At 37.7% G+C, this 24,732-nt stretch overlaps 1 protein-coding gene across 4 annotated transcripts in view; it reads left to right on the top strand.

The window, feature by feature from the left end:
- DYM (dymeclin) overlaps positions 1-24,732 on the top strand; it is a 439,846-nt gene that overhangs the window by 47,501 nt on the left and 367,613 nt on the right. For 2 of the 4 annotated variants that reach the window (XM_036918624.2, XM_036918623.2), the window contains exons 3-5: positions 13,596-13,648; positions 23,126-23,219; positions 24,168-24,301. In XM_036918624.2, the coding sequence (XP_036774519.1) occupies positions 13,596-13,648; positions 23,126-23,219; positions 24,168-24,301 (281 nt within the window). The remainder of the gene's footprint in view (positions 1-13,595; positions 13,649-23,125; positions 23,220-24,167; positions 24,302-24,732) is intronic. The other 2 variants (XM_057504164.1, XM_057504163.1) reach the window with 1 other exon arrangement.

Raw genomic sequence — 24,732 nt, 5'->3', positions numbered from 1 at the left:
TTTCTCTGATGATTAGTGATGTGGAGCATCTTTTCATGTGTCTGTTGGCCATCAGAGTTTCTTCTTTGGAGAAGTGTCTGTTCAGATCCTGTGCCCATTTTTTATCTGGATTATTTGCTTTTTGTTTGTTGAGATGCATGTAGCTCTGTATCATTTTATCATATGTATAGATTGTGTACCACTACAATCAACGTATTTAATGGTTTCATCCCAGCAAGGCCTCCTGTGCTTTTCCTTCATAGCCACACCCATTTCTTGCCCCTCTGCATCTCTAACCCCTGGCGGCCACTAATTAGTTTTCCATTTCTTTAATTTTGTTATCTGAACACATTTATATAAATGGAGTAATGTAACATGTGAACATTTGAGATTAGCTCTTTTCACTCAGCATAGTATCCTTGAGATCAATTCAAGTTGTCCTATACCTCGGTAATTTGTTCCTTTTATTGCTGAGAAGTAGTACTCTATGTTGTGTGTGTACCATAGTTTGTTAAAATAATGACCCATTGAAGGACATTTGGATTGTTTTCAGTTTTTGGCTATTACAGGTAAAGCTGCTATGAGCATTGTGTACAGGTTTTTGTGTGAACATAAGCTTTTATTTTTTTTTGCAATAAATGCTCGAGGGTGCAATTGCTGGGTTGTATGGTAAGTGCATTTTCAGTTTATATGAAACTGCCAAACTGTTTCCCAGAGTGGCTGTATCGTTTTACATTTTTACCAGCAATGTAGGTGAGATCCAGTTTCTCTGCATCCCTGCACTAATGTCATTTAAAAAATTTTTAGCAGCTCTGATAGGTATGTTGCATTATCTCATGGTTGTTTTAGCTTGGTTCATTTGTATAATAAAAAAAATAATCATTCTTTTTTAAAAAAGAAAAATTACCTAGATTTAACTCTCTGTTCAGTCACTAGAAGTTACTTAATACTGAGAAGCTTTGCTAGGTGAATAAGAAATATTGATTTCCTTATGAATCCGATAGGGTTGTAAAGTCTACTATGGTAAAGCATTAATGTATGAAATCAAGGCAGATCATGTATGGCTTGACACAGCTGTCTGATATTTCAGAAATTACTAAATTATGATTTATATTTATGTTCTGTTCCTTGGTGGGGGAAGACTGGTGAATTATTTCTGAGCTAAATTAAGAAATAAATACATGCAAACTTAACAGTTTAATACTTGCAGCTTTGTTTGGGTTGGGGAACTCAAATTTATTGAGCTGTGTGTGGGGGGCATTTCACATAAATTGCTGTATAGTTTTTACAACTCTCCTATGAGGTGGTGGCATCCTTACCTCCATTTTACAGATTAGGAAACTGAGACTCTCAAATTCAGTAACTTGGCTAGGTCATACCAGTAGAGGAAGCTGAAACTTAAAATATGTGGCTTCAAAATCTGCACTCTCTTCAATATACCAGGGTTTTACATTGTTTTCAGCAATAGGCTACATGATTGGAAATCCATGTGGCCAGTGTCCATGAGTTTGTTAATTGATGGTAATGGTTGAGAGGCAGGACATTTGGTGTATTGGTATTAAAAGTGACCAGCCTGTGAAACCAGTGGATGCAGAGATATTTCATATTATTGTTACTGGTATTCCTGTCCTGTGTTCCTTTTTGGTATGTAACTTCAGTGGAATTGAGCTAGAATTTTTAAAGACCGTGTACTTGACTGTGTTCTGCTTTAGGAACAGTTAGTGGTTTATTCAGTTTTGCTGGCCCAACACTTGCAGCAGTTGTTAATTGTAGTGGTAGTTGTGAGTACTGGGTTAGGTGTTACAGTATGTACCCCAGAGGAGGCGTTATTATTGTTACTATTACTCACAGTATCTTTTTATTTTCTTCCTGAAAATCTCAAGATGGTTGTAGTCAGGGTCAGACATTGAGCCACAGTATACCTGGGGCACGTTGCTGCTGCCATAAGAGTTCTGTTTGTGTGTGTTTTGATTCTGTGCTTAAGGGATTCCCATTTAATGTAGGATAAAATTGAAACTTTTTAATGTGACATAACTTTCTCATTCTTGTGCTCTATTTTACCTTCCAGTCTTCTCTGCTACCTCTACTTCTCAGTTATTTAACTTTGTCATGATGTATGTTGGTGCACCAAGCAGAGGTGGCATACACTGCATTGATTATTTGAGACATAACTTAGAAATAATTCAGGTGTATTATTGGCATTCACTGGGGAATTTTGTTGCAGAAGCTTTCACAAGCACGTGAAGGGTGTGAGGTTGAGGTTGAGGTTGAGGACAGTTCACTCCCTAGAGATTCTCTTCATGAAATCCAAGTAAGGAAGGGAACAGACTGAGAATACAGGCAAGAAATGGTGGTGGTGATGTTTAACAACTTCCTCTAGTTGTGGGAATTTTAGTAACCATTTTCTTGCTGAATTGTCTTCAGGGAAGTGCAATGAAAATTCTTGAAACTGTAGACAATTCCCTAGACTAGTTTCAGATTTTCTTGTGTATGTGATTCTTGGGCATAGCTCTCTCCAGGTCTCATTGATCATTGGGATGTCACCAGCAATACTGAGATTCCTGTTCTGTGACTCCATGTGTTTATGTTGCTGCTGGATTGATACAGTGGCCAAGCCCTGAGAAGGAGGAGCCTGATGATGTTATCCCATTCAGATTGCTTCTGGCCGAGTCATACATACAGAGTCAATATGGTTATTTATCTAGTTTAGTTCACTTAGCAAAAGTATAAGAGATTACTAGTTTTAAATATCCCTAATTTCCCATTATTGACACCTTTCCATTTGACCTGGAGTTGTGGAGTTTATGTATACAGTAAGTGTGAAGTACTCTTTTTGCTGTTAATGTATTTAATCTGTATTGGTATAAATATTTGTCACCTTTCACCTCCTTTTTGCATGCTTACAGTGCCCAAAATCTGCCTTCAGAAACATTTGGTTTCTAATTGTAATTGTCTTGGAAACACTGGCATATTTTGCAGTATCATTTTACTTTTATTTACTGCAAATGACGATTTGTTATTTGCCTGCTGCCAGAACATCTGAGCTCATTTGTTTAACTAAAACATTACGGTGCATAGATGCCTATAACACTCAACAACAGTTACCAGCCACCCCAGTTGTGTACTACCTCATTTTAGCTCTAAATCAAGCAAATGAGAAAGAAGATTATTCTTAAAATGTTCCAAGAAGTTTAGAAAATTGGAGGATGGAGGGATGGGAGGAAAGGAATTCTATTATGACAGTGTGTTGCTTTTGGCAGGGGTGTGCCTGGCTGCTTTCCTTTCTAGAAATAAGTAAAGCTTCAGAGTGCAGAAATTGCAGGGATATTGCAACCAACAGAGCTCTGGGAATCCTTGATTTAATAGGTAATTGCCGAGTGTTTTTCTGCTGGCTGAGCCCCTTGACCAGGCACACTGGGAGATGCATGTGTGAATGGGACATTTCCCTGTTCTCACATTGCTTATAATCTGGGCACTGAAGAAGCTTCTGACCCCAAGTGGTGATTGTTGAGGAGGTGGTGGCAGTGGTGCTGTTTGAAATCATGGCTGTGTGTAGGGGATCCAAACCTGATGGGCCTTATCACAGAATGGCAGGTGCTGGCTGGCTCACCACACGAGGGAGCCTTCCTAGAGAGGGAGGTGAGAAAATCCCCAGCCTTTCCTGTCTCTTCATTCTTGAATGACAAGAAATCAGATTGCTTGAAAAATACGCATTTTACATTTGGAGTCAGATATGTGTTATTTAAAAAAACATTTTAATAAAAATTTAAGCTCAAGGGCAGACCTTGCCTTGAGGGCAGGGGGTGTGAAGTGCTTCTTGAGGAACAGGGAAAATAATTAATTTGTCCTCTGGTAAAAGTATCTGACAATGGCATTCATTCACTCAGTTCATTTTTATTAAGTGCTTACTTTGTACCGGCAGGGAGCACCATGATGAACAAGGTTCCCACAATTTTTGGTGGGGAGGGGTGGCTACAGACGAGGAATTGGGCAATCTTGCTACTTTGTATTATGATTGAGTGCTTTTGGGCAGATATTTGGCTTTTCACCTGGTTGTAGGTGATCAAAGGTTTCCTGGGGGAAGTGATATCAAACTAACCTCACTAACAGATGTTGGAATTAATCGTGTTTTCAGACTAATATTGTATTAAAAATAAACCAGAACCCTGTCGTGGGAAACACCCAATACCTTTGTGTTGAGAATAAATTCTGTTGAGAGTAAGTTGAGAAACTGAACTCTGTACTCCAGCCATCTAGTATACTTCTCCAGCCTTTTAGTTTGCCATTCTCCAGTGTTGATTAACCTCTGCTTCCCAGAATGTGCCAGGCTCTGTGTGACTGCCATGCTCCTGTGTTGGAAAGCCCTCCGCTTTTGTTTGCTCGATTCACTTCTCTTGCTCTGTTAAAACAGACATTCGCTTCCTCCAGGATGCCTTCCTTGACTGCTGCTAAGGTGCATTTCCTGGGAACTCCTGCACAGAACACACAGAACTGGTCTTCATCTCTGTATTTCCCCTGCACTAATTGGTGCCTCTGCAGCCTGTATTCTTCTCTGTAGCCTGAAGGCAAAGGCAGCATCTTTAACAGAGCCCAGCATGTCCTGGGCAACGAGGCTGTTTGTTGAATGAATATAATCAGAAGCTTTTGAAGGCTATAGCCACTAATATATAATTGAAGCTCTTGGTTCTAGCTGGTTTTAAGAAAGTGCTATTGACTGAAGAAAGTAGAAGCACCAGTGAAACAGATTTTATGCATGTGGTCTAGTTATTAACCTCATAAAACTCTTTACAATCTTTGCATCTTATGCTCTTTATCTATTTTTTGCCTGAGTAACCAGTAGACTAATTCATAGTTCCTACTTCTTGCCAACTACTAATGTGTATTGTTAAATCTGACCACAGTGATTTATTAATTAGAAGTCTTTCAGTTATTAACAAAAATCAATTTAATGTATGCCAGTAAGAGGGGCAGATGTGCTGGAAAGACAGGGAAATCTCATAGAATCCAAGATCAGGAATGCAGCTAAGCTTAGGAAAATTGGTCCCAAGGCCAGCAGGAATCCTGAGAGTCCTTTCTATTTACCTCTGCTTCTCTGTGCAAAACTCTTGTATTCATCTTTCTTACCAGCTGCCTTTCTCTTCTTAGTGGATAGAAGGAAGAGCTGCTTGTTGGGAGGATTTGTTGTTCCATGTGTATTGGCAGAAAATTTTCAGCCCAGTCACCAGGCTCTAAAGCTAGTTCTTGTTCTTACTAGATTTCTGGTTTCTGTAATACTTCTTTTTTAATTGAAGTATATGTGATATTATGTTGGTTTCAAGTATACAACACAGTAGTAGTTCAACAGTTACCCACATTATTAAATCCTCACCCCACTAGTACAGTTTTTATCTGTCAACATAGGAAGATGTTACAGAATCACTGACTACATTCTCTATGCTGTACTACCATCCCCGTGACCAACTTACATTACAATTGAGAATTTTTGTGCCCCCTTAACCCCCTCACCCTCCCCACCTGTGAACCCCAACCCTTCCCCCATGGTAACTACCAGTCACTTCTCAGTGTCTATGAGTCTACTGCTATTTTGTTCATTTTGTTTTGTTTTTATATTCTACAAATAAGTGAAATCACATGGTATTTGTCTTTCTTTGCCTGGCTTATTTCACTGAGCATAATAACTGGGTCCATCCATGTTGTTGTAAATGGCAGGGTTTCTCTCTTTTTAGGGCTGAACAATATTCCGTTGTGTATATGTACCGTGTCTTCTTTATCCATTCATCTGTTAATGAACATTTAGGTTGCTTTCATATCTTGGCTATTGTAAATAATGGGGTAATAAACATAGGGGTGCATATATCTTTTTGAATCAGGGATTTTGTTTTCTTCAGGTAAATTCTTTGAAGTGGGATTAGTAGGTCTCATGGTATTTCTATTTTTAGTTTTTTTGAGGAATCTCCATACTGCTTTCCACAATGGTTGCACCAATTTACATTCCCACCAACAATGTAGGAGGGATCCTTTTTCTCCACATCCTTGTCAACACTTGTTACTTCTTGTCTGTTGGATTAGTGGCTATTCTAACTGGTGTGAGGTGATATCTCACTGTGGTTTTGATTTGCATTTCCCTGATGATTAACGATGTGGAGCATCTTTTCATGTGCCTGTTGGCCATCTGAATTTCTTCTTTGGAAAAAAGTCTGTTCAGGTCCTCCGCCCATTTTTTAATCGGGTTACTTGTTTTTTTGGTGTTGAGTCATATGAGTTCTTTATATATTTTGGATGTTAACCCCTTGGAATATTTCTTAAGCTCTTTGGAAGCCTCAGTCTGTGGGTCTATAAAAGTAGGGTTTATAACTGTCCTGCTTGTTACAAGAGGCTTTCATGGGGTTTCAATATGCTAATAAATTTGAAAGTGCTTTGACAAACTTTTAAAGTGTTATACATATGTAAAGCATCATATTACTAACTGGGGGGAAAATACCACTACATTTTGGAATCATTAACTGCTCTCATTTATTGATGTTTTACTTCATATTGATACATATTCATACAGTGCCTTTGGGAGCAGGTACTATTATCCTCATCTCTGTTTTATGTATGAGGATACTAAGACACAAAGGGTTAAGAAACTAGCCCAAAGTCACATAGCTAGTAACTAGTTGAGCTAGAACTAGCACTGGGATTTACATTTTTTCATTGTGGCAAAATATACACAACATAAAATTGATAATTGGAATCATTTTTTTTTTTTTTTAAATAATTATTTTTTTATTGAAGGGTAGTTGACGCACAGTATTACATTACATTAGTTTCAAGTGTACAACACAGTGGTAGAACATTTATATACCTAATTCGAGGTTCCAGCTATCACCCTACCAAGCTGTTACATTATCTTGACTATATTCCTTATGCTATACACTACATCCCGGTTACTTATTTATTTTACCATTGGAAGTCTGTCCTTTTTTTTTTTTTTTTTTTTTTTTTTTGTGAGGGCATCTCTCATATTTATTGATCAAATGATTGTTAACGACAATAAAATTCTGTATAGGGGAGTCAATGCTCAATGCACAATCATTAATCCACCCCAAGCCTAATTTTCGTCAGTCTCCAATCTTCTGAGGCATAACAAACAAGTTCTTACATGGAGAACAAATTCTTACATAATGAATAAGTTACATAGTGAACAGTACAAGGGCAGTCATCACAGAAACTTTCAGTTTTGCTCATGCATTATTAACTCTAAACAGTCAGTTCAAATATGAATACTCATTTGGTTTTTATACTTGATTTATGTGTGGATACTACATTTCTCTCTTTATTATTATTATTTTTAATAAAATGCTGAAGTGGCAGGTAGATACAAGATAAAGGTAGAAAACATAGTTTAGTGTTGTAAGAGAGCAAATGTAGATGATCAGGTGTGTGCCTGTAGACTATGTGTTAATCCAAGCTAGACCAGGGCAATAAAACATCCACGTATGCAGAAGATTTCTCTCAGAACAGGGGAGGTGAGGTTCTAAGCCTCACCTCTGTTGATCCCCTATTTCTCACCTGATGGCCCCCCTGCGACTGTGCCTGTCTTAGGTTGTTCCTCCCTTGAGGAATCTTACCCGTCTCTGGCTAACCAGTCATCTTCCGGGGCCATACAGGGAAATGTGAAGTTGGTAAGTGAGAGAGAAGCCTTATTGTTTGAAAAGGTTAGCTTTTTACATCTTTGCATATTTATGCCCTGTGGCTTCTATGCCCAGCATTTGTCTTGAGGTATCTTTACCACTTGGAAGAATTATGATGCTCGATAAATTTGATACGAGGCACGAATTCTATTTAAGGGTTGTAATTAGGAAGGAAGAAGAAAAGCTGTAGAAGTAGCAGGTGGAAGAAAACATGGGAAGATTGATTATTTCTTTGGCATATCTTCTTGTAGAGTACTTCAGCATGAATAGGTTTTAAGCTACTACTTAAATTGCGCACACACATTAACATAATAGGAGTATAGTTACATAACCAAAGCATATCTGTAATTACCAGCCATCTCCAGTGAAACCAAGAAAACCAGTTAGGCACCTTAGGCATTTGTGAAAACTTATCTATGACATGGTGGATATTGTCCAACTGAACTAGAACAGTCTGAGAGAAATCAGACAAATTAAAACAACCCATTCCTGGGGACTGTTCACATGCCATATGTTCTTTTAACAGTAAATAGTCTGTAGTTGTAAGACTTTGGAGCGCTACAATTTGCACTTCTCCAAATTCTTGGTTGAGTTCCAACAGTATAGATCCAGTCAAATTTGTTGTTTTACTGTATGCACAGGCCAGCTTAGATATCTCCTTCCTCATTCCCATAGCAAGTCCAGGAACTGGTGGGATGAGTGCATCTACACCTGTAGCAGTGCGTGGATCTTTGATTTTTTGCTGATCATCTTCTGGCATGAGTCTTCCAGAGAGTGCTGATGTTTGGTAGTTTTTTGATTACCGCTTCAATTTCGTTGCTGGTAATTGGTCTGTTTAGATTTTCTGTTTCTTCCTGGGTCAATCTTGGAAGGTTATATTTTTCTAGGAAGTTGTCCATTTCTCCTAGGTTTCCCAGCTTGTTAGCATATAGGTTTTCATAGTATTCTCCAATAATTCTTTGCATTTCCGTGGGGTCCGTCGTGATTTTTCCTTTCTCGTTTCTGATACTGTTGATTTGTGTTGACTCTCTTTTCTTCTTAATAAGTCTGGCTAGAGGCTTATCTATTTTGTTTATTTTCTCGAAGAACCAGCTCTTGGTTTCATTGATTTTTGCTATTGTTTTATTCTTCTCAATTTTATTTATTTCTTCTCTGATCTTTATTATGTCCCTCCTTCTGCTGACCTTAGGCCTCATCTGTTCTTCTTTTTCCAATTTCGATAATTGTGACATTAGACCATTCATTTGGGATTGCTCTTCCTTTTTTAAATATGCTTGGATTGCTATATACTTTCCTCTTAAGACTGCTTTTGCTGTGTCCCACAGAAGTTGGGGCTTAGTGTTGTTGTTGTCATTTGTTTCCATATATTGCTGGATCTCCATTTTGATTTGGTCATTGATCCATTGATTATTTAGGAGCGTGTTGTTAAGCCTCCATGTGTTCGTGAGCCTCTTTGCTTTCTTTGTACAGTTTATTTCTAGTTTTATGCCTTTGTGGTCTGAAAAGTTGGTTGGTAGGATTTCAATCTTTTGGAATTTTCTGAGGCTCTTTTTGTGGCCTAGTATGTGGTCTATTCTGGAGAATGTTCCATGTGCACTTGAGAAGAATGTATATCCCGCTGCTTTTGGATGTAGAGTTCTATAGATGTCTATTAGGTCCATCTGCTCTACTGTGTTGTTCAGTGCTTCCGTGTCCTTACTTATTTTCTGCCCAGTGGATCTATCCTTTGGGGTGAGTGGTGTGTTGAAGTCTCCTAGAATGAATGCATTGCAGTCTATATCCCCCTTTAGTTCTGTTAGTATTTGTTTCACATATGCTGGTGCTCCTGTGTTGGGTGCATATATATTTAGAATGGTTATATCCTCTTGTTTGACTGAGCCCTTTATCATTATGTAGTGTCCTTCTTTATCTCTTGTTACTTTCTTTGTTTTGAAGTCTATTTTGTCTGATATTAGTACTGCAACCCCTGCTTTCTTCTCACTGTTGTTTGCTTGAAATATGTTTTTCCATCCCTTGACTTTTAGTCTGTACATGTCTTTGGGTTTGAGGTGAGTTTCTTGTAAGCAGCATATAGATGGGTCTTGCTTTTTTATCCATTCTGTTACTCTGTGTCTTTTGATTGGTGCATTCAACCCATTAACATTTAGGGTGACTATTGAAAGATATGTACTTATTGCCATTGCAGGCTTTAAATTCGTGGTTACCAAAGGTTCAAGGTTAGCCTCTTTAGCATCTTACTGCCTAACTTAGCTCGCTTATTGAGCTGTTATATACACTGTCTGGAGATTCTTTTCTTCTCTCCCTTCTTGTTCCTCCTCCTCGATTCTTCATATGTTGGGTGTTTTGTGCTGTGCTCTTTCTAGGAGTGCTCCCATCTAGAGCAGTCCCTGTAAGATGTTCTGTAGTGGTGGTTTGTGGAAAGCAAATTCCCTCAGCTTTTGTTTGTCTGGGAATTGTTTAATCCCACCGTCATATTTGAATGATAGTCGTGCTGGATACAGTATCCTTGGTTCAAGGCCCTTCTGTTTCATTGTATTAAATATATCATGCCATTCTCTTCTGGCATGTAAAGTTTCTGTTGAGAAATCTGACGTTAGCCTGATGGGTTTCCCTTTATAGGTGACCTTTTTCTCTCTAGCTGCCTTTAACACTCTTTCCTTGTCCTTGATCTTTGCCATTTTAATTATTATGTGTCTTGGTGTTGTCCTTCTTGGATCCTTTCTGTTGGGGGTTCTGTGTATTTCCGTGGTCTGTTCGATTACTTCCTCCCCCAGTGTGGGGAAGTTTTCAGCAATTATTTCTTCTAAGATACTTTCCATCTCTTTTCCTCTCTCTTCTTCTTCTGGGACCCCTATAATATGGATATTGCTCCTTTTGGATTGGTCACACAGTTCTCTTAACATTGTTTCATTCCTGGAGATCCTTTTGTCTCTCTCTATGTCAGCTTCTATGCGTTCCTGTTCTCTGATTTCACTTCCATCAATGGCCTCTTGCATTCTATCCATTCTGCTTATAAACCCTTCCAGAGTTTGTTTCATTTCTGCGATCTCCTTTCTGGCATCTGTGATCTCCTTCCGGACTTCATCCCATTTCTCTTGCGTATTTCTCTGCATCTCTGTCAGCATGTTTATGATTCTTATTTTGAATTCTTTGTCAGGAAGACTGGTTAGGTCTGTCTCCTTCTCTGGTGTTGTCTCTGTGATCTTTGTCTGCCTGTAGCTTTGCCTTTTCATGGTGATAGGAATAGTCTGCAGAACTGGGACGAGTGACGGCTGGAAGGACTTCCTTTCTTGTTGGTTTGTGGCCCTCCTCTCCTGGGAGAACAGCGACCTCTAGTGGCTTGTGCTGGGCAGCTGCGCGCAGAAAGGGTTTCTGCTTCCTGCCCGGCTGCTATGGAGTTAATCTCCGCTGTTGCCGTGGGCGTGGCCTGGCTCGGGCAGCTACTCCAAAATGGTGGAGTCGCGTTGGAGCAGGAGCTGCTGGGAGGCTATTTATCTCCGTAAGGTGCCTCCCTGCTCCGTGCAGCCCAGGGGTTAGGGTGCCCAGAGATCCCGGATTCCCTACCTCTGGATTAAGTGACCCGCCCTGCCCCTTTAAGACTTCCAAACAGCACCAGCCAAAACAAAACAACGACCACAAAAAAAAAAAAAATTTTTTTTAATTAAAAAAAAAAAAAAAAAGGGGGGGTGGTGGTCGTTCGTTTTTCTTTATTCTCCGGTGCCAGCCTCAGGCCTCTGCTCACCGGTCTTTCTGCCCTGTTTCCCTAGTATTGGGGTCCCTATCCCTTTAAGACTTCCAAAAAGCGCTCGCCAAAACAAAACAGCAAAAAAGCAAAAAAAAAAAAAATGGTCGCACGCTTTTCTTATGCCCTCTGTCGCCCAGCCTCCAGTGCCTGCTCACTGTTCTTGCTGCCCTGTTTTCCTAGTATCGAGCGCCCTGCACTCTGGCCCGGATGGCTGGGGCTGGGTGTTCGGCAGTCCTGGGCTCCGTCTCCCTCCCGCTCTGCCTGCTCTTCTCCCGCCGGGAGCTGGGGGGAGGGGCGCTCGGCTCCCGCGGGGCCGGGGCTTGTATCTTACCCCCTTCGCGAGGCGCTGGGTTCTCTCAGGTGCGGATGTGGTCTGGATATTGTCCTGTGTCCTCTGGTCTTTATTCTAGGAAGGGTTGTCTTTGTTATATTTTCATAGATATATGTTGTTTTGAGAGGAGATTTCCGCTGCTCTACTCACGCCGCCATCTTCCGCCCCTCCCCTGGAATCATTTTTAAGTGTACATTTTCTTGGTACTAAGTACATTCACATTGTTAACTATCCTCACCATCTATCTCGAGAACTTTCTAATCTTCCCTTAACTGAAACTTTGTATCCATTAAACAAATACTAATTCCCTATCTCCCTGTGCCCCAAGCCAACCAATGGCAACTGCCATTCTACTTTCTGTCTCTGTGAATTTGACTTCTTTAGAAACCTTATATAAGTGGAATCAGAGAATATTTGTCTTTTCGTGTCTGGCTTATTTTACTTAGCATGATGTGTTCAAGGTTAATGCTTCAAAGTTCTAAGTTATAGCATGTGTCAGAATTTCTTTCCTTTTTAAGACTAAATAACATTCCATTGTATGTAAGGACCACATTTTGTTTATCCATTCATCTACTGATAGGCACTTTTGTTGCTTCCACCTTTTATTGTATAATGCTGCTGTGAACATGGGTGTACAAATACCTATTCAAGGCCCTACTTTCAATTCTTTTGGATATATGTATACCCAGAAGTGGAATTGCTGGATCATAGGGTAATTCTACATTTAATTCTTGAGAAATGGTCATTTTGGTTTTCACAGTGCCTGCACCTTAAACTCCCACCAGTGATGTACAAGGGTCCCAACTTCTCTACATCCCCTCCAACCTTTTCCTCTTTTCTCTTTCTTTTCCTTCCTTTCCCCTTCCCACTAGTCATTAGAGAACTGCAAATCAAAACCACAGTGAGATTCCACTTAGTAAGTGTATCAACATATACCTGTTGAGCACTTGTGGGTTGTCTTTGGAGAAATGTCCACTTAAATCCTTTGCCCATTTTTAAATTGGGTTGTTTTTGTTGTTGAGTCAGAGCTTAAAAAAATATATATTCTGGATAACAATCCCTTATCAGATGTATGTTTTGCAAATATTTCCCCCTGTTCTACTGGGTTGACATTTTGCTCTCTTGATAATATTCCTTTGATGTGCAAAAGTTTTAAATTTTGATGAAGTCCCTCTTAACTCTTTTTTCTTTTGATGCTCGTGCTCTTGGAGTCATAACCAGGATATCATTGTTGAATCCAGTGTTCTGAAGCTTTCCCTTAGATTTTCTTCTGAGAGTTTAATGTCTGTGTCTCTTGTCTCTGTGTCAGTTTGTGTCTTTCTGTTTCTGTTTGTGTCTGTTTTTGTTTTTCTATATATTTATAAATTATTGAAGTTTACGTATGTGTTCTTTCTCATCTTGTTTCTTTTTTGTTTTTGTACTATTTGAAAGTATTGCAGGTATCATGAGACTTTATGTATCTTCTAAAAATAATAGCATTTTTATAACTAACTTTAATCCTGTGGTCAGTACTGCCTCAGAACTGGATAGATGGGGCCCCTGCCTTGTACTCTGTACTTTGGAATGCTTTCTTGAATTTTTTGTAAGTCCCCTCACCCCAGCCCTGTCCCAGTGCCTGAAAGGCAGGGTACCCTGAGTACTTCTCTTTTAGGACCCTCATACTGAGAATTATAGTAATTGAAATAGAATATATACATTGAAAATAGAGCCTTAACTTTATTCAAAAGAATTTTTATTGTTTATCATTGTATACCATATTTTTCCTTCTAAATAATTTTCTTTTTAAAAAAATATATTCCTTTAACTGATTAGTGTGTAATATTTAGTGTTGTAGTTATTAATTACCTTTCTTCTCTCTCTTTAGTACTGAGCTGAAGCTCTTGGAGGAGGCAACCATTTCAGTCTGCAGGTCTTTAGGTAAGAGGGAAATAGAGTGTGTGTGTGTGCATTTCAAAATTTCTCTTATAAATTTTGGTAGTATAATATGAATTGAATAAAGAAGTGATATCTATTTTTAATTGAAGTATCATTGATCTTATATTGGTTTCAAGTATACAGCACAGTGGTTCTTATACTGGTTTCAAGTATACAACCCAATAGTTCAAGTAACCTACATTTTTTAAATTAAGGTATCACTGATATACATTCTTATGAAGGTTTCACATGAAAAACATTGTGGTCACTACATTCACCCATATTAGTGAGTCCTGCCCCCATACCCCATTGAAGTCACTGTCCATCAGTGTAGTAAAATGCCACAGAAGAGTCACTACTTGTCTTCTCTGTGATATACTGTCTTCCCTATGACCACCGCCCAACCATGTGTAGCAATCATAATACCCTCGATCCCCTTCTTCCTCCCTCCCCACACAACCTTTCACACCCCTCCCCTTTGGTAACTGCTAGTCCCTTCTTGGAGTCTGTGAGTCTTGCTGCTGTTTTGTTCCTTCTGTTTTGCTTTGTTGGTACACTCCACAAATGAGGGAAATCATTTGGTACTTGTCTTTCGCTGCCTGGCTTATTTCACTGAACACAATACCCTCTAGCTCCATCCATGTTGTTACAAATGGTAGGAATTGTTTCTTCATTATGGCTGAATAATATTCCATTGCGTATATGTACCACATCTTCTTTATCCATTTATCTACTGATGGACACTAAGGTTGCTTCCATATCTTAGCTATTGAAAATTGTGCTGCAATAAACATAGGCGTGTATATGTTTTTTTCAATATGAGAACTTGTTTTCTTTGGGTAAATTCCTAGGAGTGGAATTCCCGGGTCAAATGGTATTTCTACTTTTAGTTTTTTGAGGAACCTCCCTATTGCTTTCCACAATGGTTGAACTAATTTACATTCCCACCAACACTGTAGGAGACTTCCCCTTTCTCCGAATCCTTGCCAGCATTTGTTGCTGCTTGTCTTTTGGATGTTGGCCATCCTAACTGATGTGAAGTGATAACTCATTGTGCTTTTAATTTGCATTTCCCTGATGATAAGTGATATGGAGCATCTTTTCATGTGCCTGTTGGCCATCTGAATTTCTTCTTTGGAGAAGTGTCTGTTCATTTCCTCCACCCATTTTTTAATAAGGTTATTTGCTTTTTGCATGTTGAGGCATGTGAGCTCTTTATATATTTTGGATGTTAACCCCTTATTGGATAAGTTGTTGATGAATATATTCTCCCATACTGTAGGTTGCCTTTTTGTTCTGCTGATGGTGTACTTTGCTGTACAAAAGCTTTTTAGTTTGATGTAGGCCCATTTGTTCATTTTTGCTTTTGTTTCCCTTGCCTAAGGAGATGTGTTCAGGAAAAAGTTGCTCATGTTTATGTTCAAGAGATTTTTGCCTGTGTTTTATTCTAATAATTTTATGGTTTCATGACTTACATGCAGGTCTTTGATCCATTTCAAGTTTACTTTTGTGTATGGGGTTAGACAATAATCCAGTTTCATTCTCTTACATGTAGCTGTCCAGTTTTGCCAACACCAGTTGTTGAAGAGGCTGTCATTTCCCCATTGTATATCCATGGCTCCTTTATCATATATTAATTGACCATATATGTTTGGATTTATATCTGGGTTCTCTATTCTGTTCCACTCATCTATGGGTCTGTTCTTGTGCCAGTACCAAATTGTCTTGATTACTGTGGCTTTGTAGTAGAGCTTGAAGTTGGGGAGTTTGATCCCCCTCAGCTTTATTCTTCCTTCTCAGGATTGCTTTGGCTCTTCAGGGTCTTTTGTGGTTCCATATGAATTTTAGAACTATTTGCTGTAGTTAGTTGAAGAATGCTGTTGAAATTTTGATAAGGATTGCGTTGAATCTGTAGATTGCTTTAGGCAGGATGGCCATTTTGACAATATTAATTCTTCCATCCATAAGCATGGGATGTATTTCCATTTATTGGTATCTTCTTTCTTTCATGAGTGTCTTGTAGTTTTCAGAGTATAGGTCTTTCACTTCCTTGGTTAGGTTTATTCCTAGGTATTTTATTCTTTTTGATGCAATTGTAAATGGAATTGTTTTCTTAATTTCTCTTTGTGCTAGTTTATCATTAGTACACAGGAATGCAAGAGATTTCTGTGTATTAATTTTGTGTCCTGCAACTTTGTTGAATTCAGTTATTAGTTCTTGTAGTTTTGGGGTGGATTTTTTAGGGTTTTTTAATGTACAATATCATGTCATCTGCAAACAGGGACAGTTTTATTTCTTCCTTAGCAATCTGGATGCCTTTTATTTCTTTGTGTTGTCTAATTGCTGTTGCTAGGACCTCCAGAACTATGTTGAATAAAAGTGGAGAGAGTGGGCATCCTTGTCTTGTTTCTGATCTTAAAGGAAAAGCTTTCAGCTTCTCGCTGTTAAATATGATGTTGGCTGTGGGTTTTGTCATATATGGCCTTTATTATGTTGAGGTCCTTGCCCTCTATACCCATTTTGTTGAGTTTTTATCATGAATGGGTGATGAATTTTGTCAAATGCTTTTTCAGCATCTTTTGAGATAATCATGTGATTTTTGTCCTTCTTTTTGTTGATATGGTGTATGATGTTGATGGAGTTTCGAATATTGTATCATCCTTGTATCCCTGGAATAAATCCCACTTGATCATGATGGAATGATCATCCTTATGTATTTTTGAATTTGATTTGCTAATATTTTGTTGAATATTTTTGCATCTATGTTCATCAGGGATATTGGTATATAATTATCTTTTTTTGTTGTATCTTTGTCTGGTTTTGGTATTAGAGTGATGCTATAGTTACCTACATTTTAAATCCTCACACCCACTAGTGCGTTTACTATCTGTCAACACAGGAAGATGTTATGGCATCACTGACTATATTCTCCATGCCATACTAGTCCCCATGACCAGCTTATGTTATGGTTGAGAAGTTTTGTGACCCTTTATCCCCTTCACCCTCTCTACCCACCCACCTGAACCCTTCTCCTGTAGTAACCACCAGTCACTTCTCAGTGTCTATTAGTTTACTGCTATTATGTTCTTTTGTTTTGTTATATTTTTATATTCCACAAATAAGTGAAATCATATGCTGTTTGTCTTTCTCTGCCTGGCTTATTTCACTCACCGTAATACTCTCTAGGTCTGTCCATGTTTTCTTAAATGGCAGGATTTATTTTTTTTTATTTTTTAATGGCTGAAAAATATTCCATTATATATATGTTCCACATGTTCTTTATTGAGTCATCTTTTGGTTGCTTCCATAACTTGGCTGTTGTAAATCATGTGGCAGTAAACATAGGAGTGCTTATATCTTTTCAAATCTGAGATTTTGTTTTCTTTGGGTAAATTCCTAGAAGGGGAATTGCTGGGTTTTACAGTGTTCCTATTTGTAGTTTTTTGAGGAACCCTCATACTGCTTCCCACAGTGGCTGGACCAGTATACATTCCCACCAGCGGTTTTCTCAACATCCTCACCAGCACTTGTTATTTCTTGTCTTTTGGATGGTGGCCATTCTAACTGGTGTGATGTCATATTTTATTGTGGATTTGACTTGCATTTCTTTGATGATTAGTGATGTGGTTCATGTGCCTGTTGACCATCTGTATTTCTTCTTTCAAAAAATCAGTTGCTCTACTCATTTTTTAATTGGGTTGTTTTTTTTGGTATTGAGTCATGTGAGTTCTTTGGATGTTAACCTCTGAAATGATGTATTCTTGATGATGATAATAGTAGTAATAATATTTGTGTTCATGGTGCTTGTTGATGCCACTGTAAGGTAACATTCTGTCAGTAGCAGTAAGACACGATTGGCTAACTTGCAGTAGTGCAAATAGACTCTGCTAAGTCATAGATTCTCTTTCAGCCTGGTCTTTTTTTTTTAATTTAAGTATAGTTGACATAAAATATTATATTAGTTTCAGGTGTATAACCTAGTGATTCAAGAGTTAAATACATTAGGAAATGCTTACCAATGATAAGTGTGGTTACTGTCTGTCACCATACAAAGATATTATATTGTTAACTATATTCCCTATGCTATACTTTTCATCCCCATTACTTATTTATTTTATAACTGGAAGTTTGAATCTTTTTATCCCCCCATATTTTCTTCTGGCAACCACCAGTTGTCAGTATTTATGAGTCTGTTTTTTGTATTTTTCATTTGTTTTTTTTAGATTCCACATACAAGAGAAATCATGTTATTTGTTTTTCTCTGACTTAGGATAATATTCTCTAGGTCCACATATGTTGTTGCATATGGTAATATCTCCTTTTTTATGGCTGAATAATATTCCGTTGGGTATATGTACTACATCTGCTTTAACCATTTATCTATTAATGGGCACTTAGGTTGCTTCCGTATCTTGGCTATTGTAAATAATACTGCAGTGAACATAGGAGTGCATATATCTTTTCAAATTAGTGTTTTTGTTTTCTTTGGGTAAATACCCAGCAGTGGAATTACTGGATCATATGGACTTCTTTGTTTAAGTTTTTGAAGAACCTGCATGCTGTTTTCTGTGGTGGCTGTACCAATTTACATTCCCACCAGCAGTGCATGAGGGTTCCCTTTTCTCCACATCCTTGCAACACTACTAAGATTTTAAAAATAAAATTTTAATTCTAGAATAACTTCAGATTTATAGAAAAGTTGCAAAGCTAAGTGTAGAGAGTTCCCCTGTAACCTTCATCAGTTTTCCCTATTGTTTATATCTTACATTAATATGGTACATTTGTCACAACTGAGTAATCAACATGGTACATTACTTTTATACAACTGTTTGGCACTTTGTTGAGATTTCACTAGTTTTCTACTGTCCTTTTTCTGTTCCTGAATTGCATCAAGTATACCAAATTACATTTAGTCATCATGTCTCATTAGCCTCCAGTGGTATACAACAGTTTCTCAGATTTTCCTAATTTTTGATGACTTCTGGAATTTTGAGAAGTACTGGTAGGGTGTTGTCCAGAATGTCCTTCAATTTGAGTTTGATGTTTCTCTCATATTTAGATTGGGGTTAATGGGTTTTTAGGAAGAAGACCATAGAGGTGAAGTGCTATTCTGAACACATATCAGGGCTGTGTGCTGTTAAACATAAGTTATCGATGATACTCACCTTTATCACTTGGCCTGTGTTGTGTTTGTCAATTTCCCCACTGTATAATTGCACACCGTCACCTGCCCCCACATCATTGCCTTCAATTTTGAATAATTTTTCTGGATTTAGAAACCGTCATTGGCTTTTTTCATTCATCCCTTTGAATACTCAGTCTCCAATCTCCTTTTTTTAAGATGGAAGTCTTGTTAATTGTATTGTTCCCCTGGAAATGATGTTATTTTTTTCTTACTGCCTTCGAGGAATTTTTTTTGCCTTAAATTTTTTTTTTTTAATTTATTTTTTATTCTACTTGGAGTTTGCCAATATTCTTGGATGTGTAGTTTTTTTTTTTAATCTGTTTTGGAAAATTTGTGGTCATTATTTCTGTTGGGTTTTTTATATTTATATTTATTACATTTTTTTTCTGAATGCACACATGAAGTTTTCTGAATCAGAGACAGATTTCTTATCAAATACCTCACAGTAAATAAATAAGTATATTGGTCTTCCTTGTCCTAGTTCTTACCTGCTAGGACAGTTCTGTGAGAATCAGGTCAATTGTTTTATGTGAGTAAGCAGACATCCTATAGGTAAGGGATGAGGAAAATATTTTCCCCATTTATAAGGGGGAAGGTGTTATCTGTCCCCCTCAGCTTCTGAAAGGGCCTCCTATTTACTCCATCCCTTTGCTATGTAAATAAAATCTCTTCAGGAGCCAGATACCTGCACTAACTCCTTGTCTTGGCATTTTAAACCCAGAGATGTCTCCAAGTCTGGGCCTCACTCGACCTTGACGTACACATACTTAGGAAGCTAATACTCCAGTCTCTCCTGTACCTTTGGAGTGAGCCTGGCTGCTTACCTTGCAATGTAAGTGCTTGGCTTTTGGTGAGATAGCAGAGGTGTTGAACACACAGCTACAGTTCTAATCCTTATGGTGTGTGAAATGTTTCTAGAAGTGAAAGGAGACAGTCTCTCACTTCATAGCATGTTCCCCTGACCCAGGGGAGGTGGTGAAAGCTTTTTTTTACAGGAACGCTGAAAAATAAAGGGAGGTTTTATTTCCCACAACTTTTTCAGATATTTTTCTGCCCCTTTCTCTCTCACCTGTTCTCCTGGGTCTCCTGTTACTATTTCTGGGTTTTCCTTAGGCCTGGGTGTTGCCTTTAGTCATGAGAAGTGGTTCTTACTGCTCAGGCATGGCACTCGGGCATCAGTGGAAAGTCCGAGGCAGTAACTGAGTCCCTCTAATTTGATGGGAGTTAACGTCAACTTTCAATCTGTCTCCCCAGCATCAAGCAGCTGCTAACATGTTCGTGATTGTTTTAGCTCTCCATTTGCTGTTTGCATTGAGTTTCTTGGATTCGTTTTCCTATTACTCACAGTGCAGGAGTCAGTGAAGCGTGACAGACAACTTCTCTGTACATAAACTTTACTATCAGTTCTCTCAAAACCCAGTAGGTGGTGGTCAATCCTGTCATCTAATATTAACCCAGAAGGAAGCCTGAGACCTTTTCTCTTTTTGCCTCTTTGTTTATAAGACTTTCCTTATATAATGAGAACCATAATGAAATGTTTCTCATTATACTTTTTTTCTTTATGACTTTGTCTTGTAATGAGTTCTCTTTATTGGCTTATTAAGTTCAATTCTGAAGTTGTCTTTAGTTATGGTTTTCATCTTACTTGTGTTGTAGTTTCTTCGCCCCCCCCACCCCTAGAGTTACCTGTAACATTCAGGTTGGATGCCTGTTCCTTGCCTTCTATATTTTTTCCTTTGTCTCTGTTCTGTTCTTTTCTGTACAAGAGAAGAAAATACCTTTCTTCTCTTTTTCAGTGTTTTATACATTACAGTTCTCCTCTTTAAGATTCTAGCAACATCTTTTAGTTACTGCATTTGTAGCTTATATTTAATCATTCCTGTTTTTCCTAGATGTCAGCCTGCTGTCATTTCATTATGTTTTCCCCAGTGGCTTTGTTTTTCTTTTTAAAATAGGTGATGGATTTTCTCTCTTCCTTGATGATGCTTATATACTAAAATTCTTTTGACAGTTTTGATTCATCTCTTCTGCTGAGGTTCCAGCATAACCTCTTCCTTATTCCATTATTACTGTTGTTTTCTTATTCATCAAACCAGCAAATATTTATTGAGCATTTACTATATTACAGGCTCTAATTTATAACCTGGGGATGAGACTACAAAAAAGACTGATCTAGGTCCCTGACCTCATGGATCTGTCTCAGTGGAGGAGTTAGGCCATAAATGAACAGATGTGTTTACATAATAATATGTCTTCAGAAAAGTAAAGCAGGGGAAGGACTCAAAGAGTATGCATGAAGGCAGTGTTTGCTACTGGAGAGGGTGTGTTCATTGACCCTATTCCTTATGCAGATCCTGTAGGTGCTTCTTGAATCTGTTGTTATCTTAGCTTAAAGGCAGGCTGATGTTTTCTAACCTAATTTCCAAAACCCAGGAAGGTTTTATTTTGTTCAGGTTTTGCTTCATTTAAATGGAATCTTCCCTTACTCTTACTCCTTGGCTTGAAATGTGAGGGAATTCTAAAATTCCCAGTTTGAATATCTCAATCACTGTTGTTCCTATCTCTGCAGCCCTCCAACTCAGTGTTGCACCTTGCTACTCACAGTGGGGTTCTTCAGCCATCAGCAATCCCATCACCTGGGAGACCTGTGCAGAATCTCAGGTCACACTTCACACATGGGAAACCAGAATGTAAATTGTAATAACTGCCTCGTGATTTAAAGGCACATTACATTTTGAGAGGGTCTGTCAACTTAAGTAGGTGTAGAGTAGACCAGGTATTCTGTACTTTCTATAGCTCCCAGGTAATGCTGTTGCCACTAGTCCATGAACCACACTTGGAATAGCAAGGTGCTACGACATTCTATCACAAGAAAGTTATGCTGTTACTTGCACTGACTCTCAAGCTGGGATAAAAACACACAGCCAGCAGGTAGATCTGTGTTAACTTGATAGTTACTGAGCATAAGGCAGGTATGCTGTAATTGTGTACTTATTCCCATGTACAATTTTTTAAGGTATGTATGTACAGACTTAGATTTTTACAAAATTATAGAGAACTTCCATTTTTCTAACTCTTTGAAACACTTTCTAGAAGTTCAAATATGTGCACAGGGATGGCAGCAAAAGCATAGTTCTTAGATTTGAATGAAAATGAACTCTAATGGCAGCACAGGCCAGTGTTGTTGAGTGTTTGTATTTCTAATTTTTAAAATAGTTAAAAATGCATTTCAAGAGACAAATAATCCAGAACGTTGTAATCTCACAGTTTGAAAACAAAGAGTCTAGGCATTTGTCACTGACATATTGTTGACTTTGGTTCCAAAACTTAATCTTTTAGGGACTGTTTTACTTCATCAGCAAAATGAAAGGTTCTGGCTAAATGTTCTCTTCCTTCTGATGAATTCTTAACTTGTGTGCTTCTATGATGTATTAGGGTTCTTCAGAGAAACATGAATGTATGTGTGTGTATAGGTATGTGTGATATACACATACACACATATATATGTATGTGTGTGTGTATATTATATATACATATAAAATGAGATATATTTTTTAAAGGAAATTGACTCACATGATTATGGAGGCTGAGAAGTCCCATGATCTGCTCTCTGCAAGCTGGAGACCCAGGAAAGCAAATGGTATAAATTCCAGCCCGAGTCTAAAGAGCCAAGGTTCTAAGTCCCAGTTCAAGGGCAGGAGAAGACCAATATTTGAGCTCAAGCATTCAGGCATTAGAGACAGAATTCAACCTCCCAACTTTGTGTGTGTGTATTTTGTTTTTTATTTGCTTACTTTAAAAAAAAATTAAGGTATCATTGATATACAGTCTTATGAAGGTTTCACATGAGCAACATTGTGGTTTCAACATTCATTCGTATAGCAAGTCCCCCCTCCCCCACTGTCCATCAGTGTAGTAAGATGCTATAGAGTCATTACTTGTCTTCTCTGTGCTATACTGCCTTCCCCATGACCTACTTTTATTGTGAATGTTAATTATAATGCCTCCCTCCCCACTTGCTCTCCCCAACCCCTTCCCTTTGATTACTGCTAGTCTCTTCTTGGAGTCTGTGAGTCTGAAGTTTTGTTCCTTCAGTTTGCAAATCATTTTTTTTTTTGTCCAGAAAGACCGAGCAGCAGTTTCTCATTGGTTATTTTCCTAATTAGATATGAAATTGATAATAAGATTTGTCCACAAGCAACTTCAACTTGACATTTGGTTTTATAAATGTTGTAATATGTTCACTTTTATTTTAGTTCTTTATTTTAACTTTAAAACCTTTTCTTCTCTCCCAGTTGAAAACAATCCTCGAACAGGAAACCTTGGTGCACTAATTAAGGTCTTCCTTTCTAGAACCAAAGAGCTAAAACTTTCAGCAGAATGTCAGAAGTAAGTGGGCTATTGTTTTCTTCATCCTTAGTAATACAAGTATTTTTCATTTATTGGTAGAAAGAGGTTATAATCTTTTGAAAGCTACAAAGGAATTATTCTCATTATTAAAGGAAAAAATAAAAAAGAGGTTTTAATTTACTGTCCCTGTCATTAGGGTGAAGTTATAAATTCTGGAATCTGTTTGATTTCAGCATTTTAGACAATCTTCAGAAATATATTCTTTAAGAAGATTAATAGTGATGTAATTGTTACAAAGGTAATTTTTCCCCGATTGCTGCTGGTCATATCTAGTTTAAATCGTGACTTAGTTTGAGTATTACTTCATTCCACATCTGTTTCCTTTATTTTTTTCATATTAGGTGAAAGTTCAGATTAAGTATTATAGTTTTAAATTAGATTTAATGGAAGGTTAACCTTTTATGCACTTAAGCATTTTTTAAACCATTTTTGGATAGCAATCTCTTAAAAGATTCAGTGCCCTGCTTCCAAACAAATTATATTGAATCCAATTAAAATTTTTCTTAGAGTTCATGGTTACTCATACAAATAGCAAGTGTTGTACTGTGTTGCTGGTGATGGCCCATTTAAAATTTAGGTTGTGTATTTGTATATGTTCTCTCTGTCTTAATATAACTTTTTGAATTTTTAGCTTTGCTTTGAATTGCCTGTGTGTGGGATAACCATTAAGAACAAAGTGCAGTCATGCCTAAAGGAAAATATTTTTATTAAGTTGACTAAGAAAAATCCACAGAATGAAATATGAAGTAAATTGCAATAGTTATCATTGGTCCAATGTAATAAATCATGGGCCATTAAAGTATACGGACATTGTTCTTATATTACAAACAGAATAGACAAAATGATTGAGGAATCATGGACTAAAAATAAAGTGATCATGCTTCTGATGAAATATTGATGCCTGTGTGGTTTTGGTCTGTCTTTTAGCCACATCTTCATTTGGCAGACACACAATGCTTTGTTTATTATTTGCTGTTTGCTGAAAGTATTCATCTGTGAGATGTCAGAGGAGGAATTACAACTTCATTTTACTTATGAAGAAAAATCTCCTGGCAGTTACAGTAAGTATTGCCTTTGAAGATGTTCTAGGGATAGCATGTGTGACATATAAAGATAAAATATGAGGAATAAAAGTATGATTTTGAGAAGTCCCTTTTTCGTCTCATAACTCTTTTTTTAAATAACCTGACACTGTCACTCTTTTTTCTCCTATATTAGTTTAAATGAGTTGAGACTCAATTTTTTTTCTTTTTTAGTAAGGAAGCTAGTAGGATTGAGGCTTTTATTTATTTTGACTTACATGCTTATGGAAAATATAAATAAAATTCACAAGTATTTCTTTCAAAAAACAGATATCAATTTAAATAGTATTATTGGGAAAAACATTATTATCGAAGACAACCAACCAGAATTACAGATTTTATAAATTTAAAGGTTACTTTCATAGGTCATAACAGTCTCTGAGTGTGGGTGTCTTCATGACTACTTGATG

The sequence above is a fragment of the Manis pentadactyla genome, chromosome 6 (assembly GCF_030020395.1).
Source record: "Manis pentadactyla isolate mManPen7 chromosome 6, mManPen7.hap1, whole genome shotgun sequence".
NCBI lineage: Eukaryota > Metazoa > Chordata > Mammalia > Pholidota > Manidae > Manis > Manis pentadactyla.
This window is presented reverse-complemented; position numbering and strand designations above follow the sequence as displayed.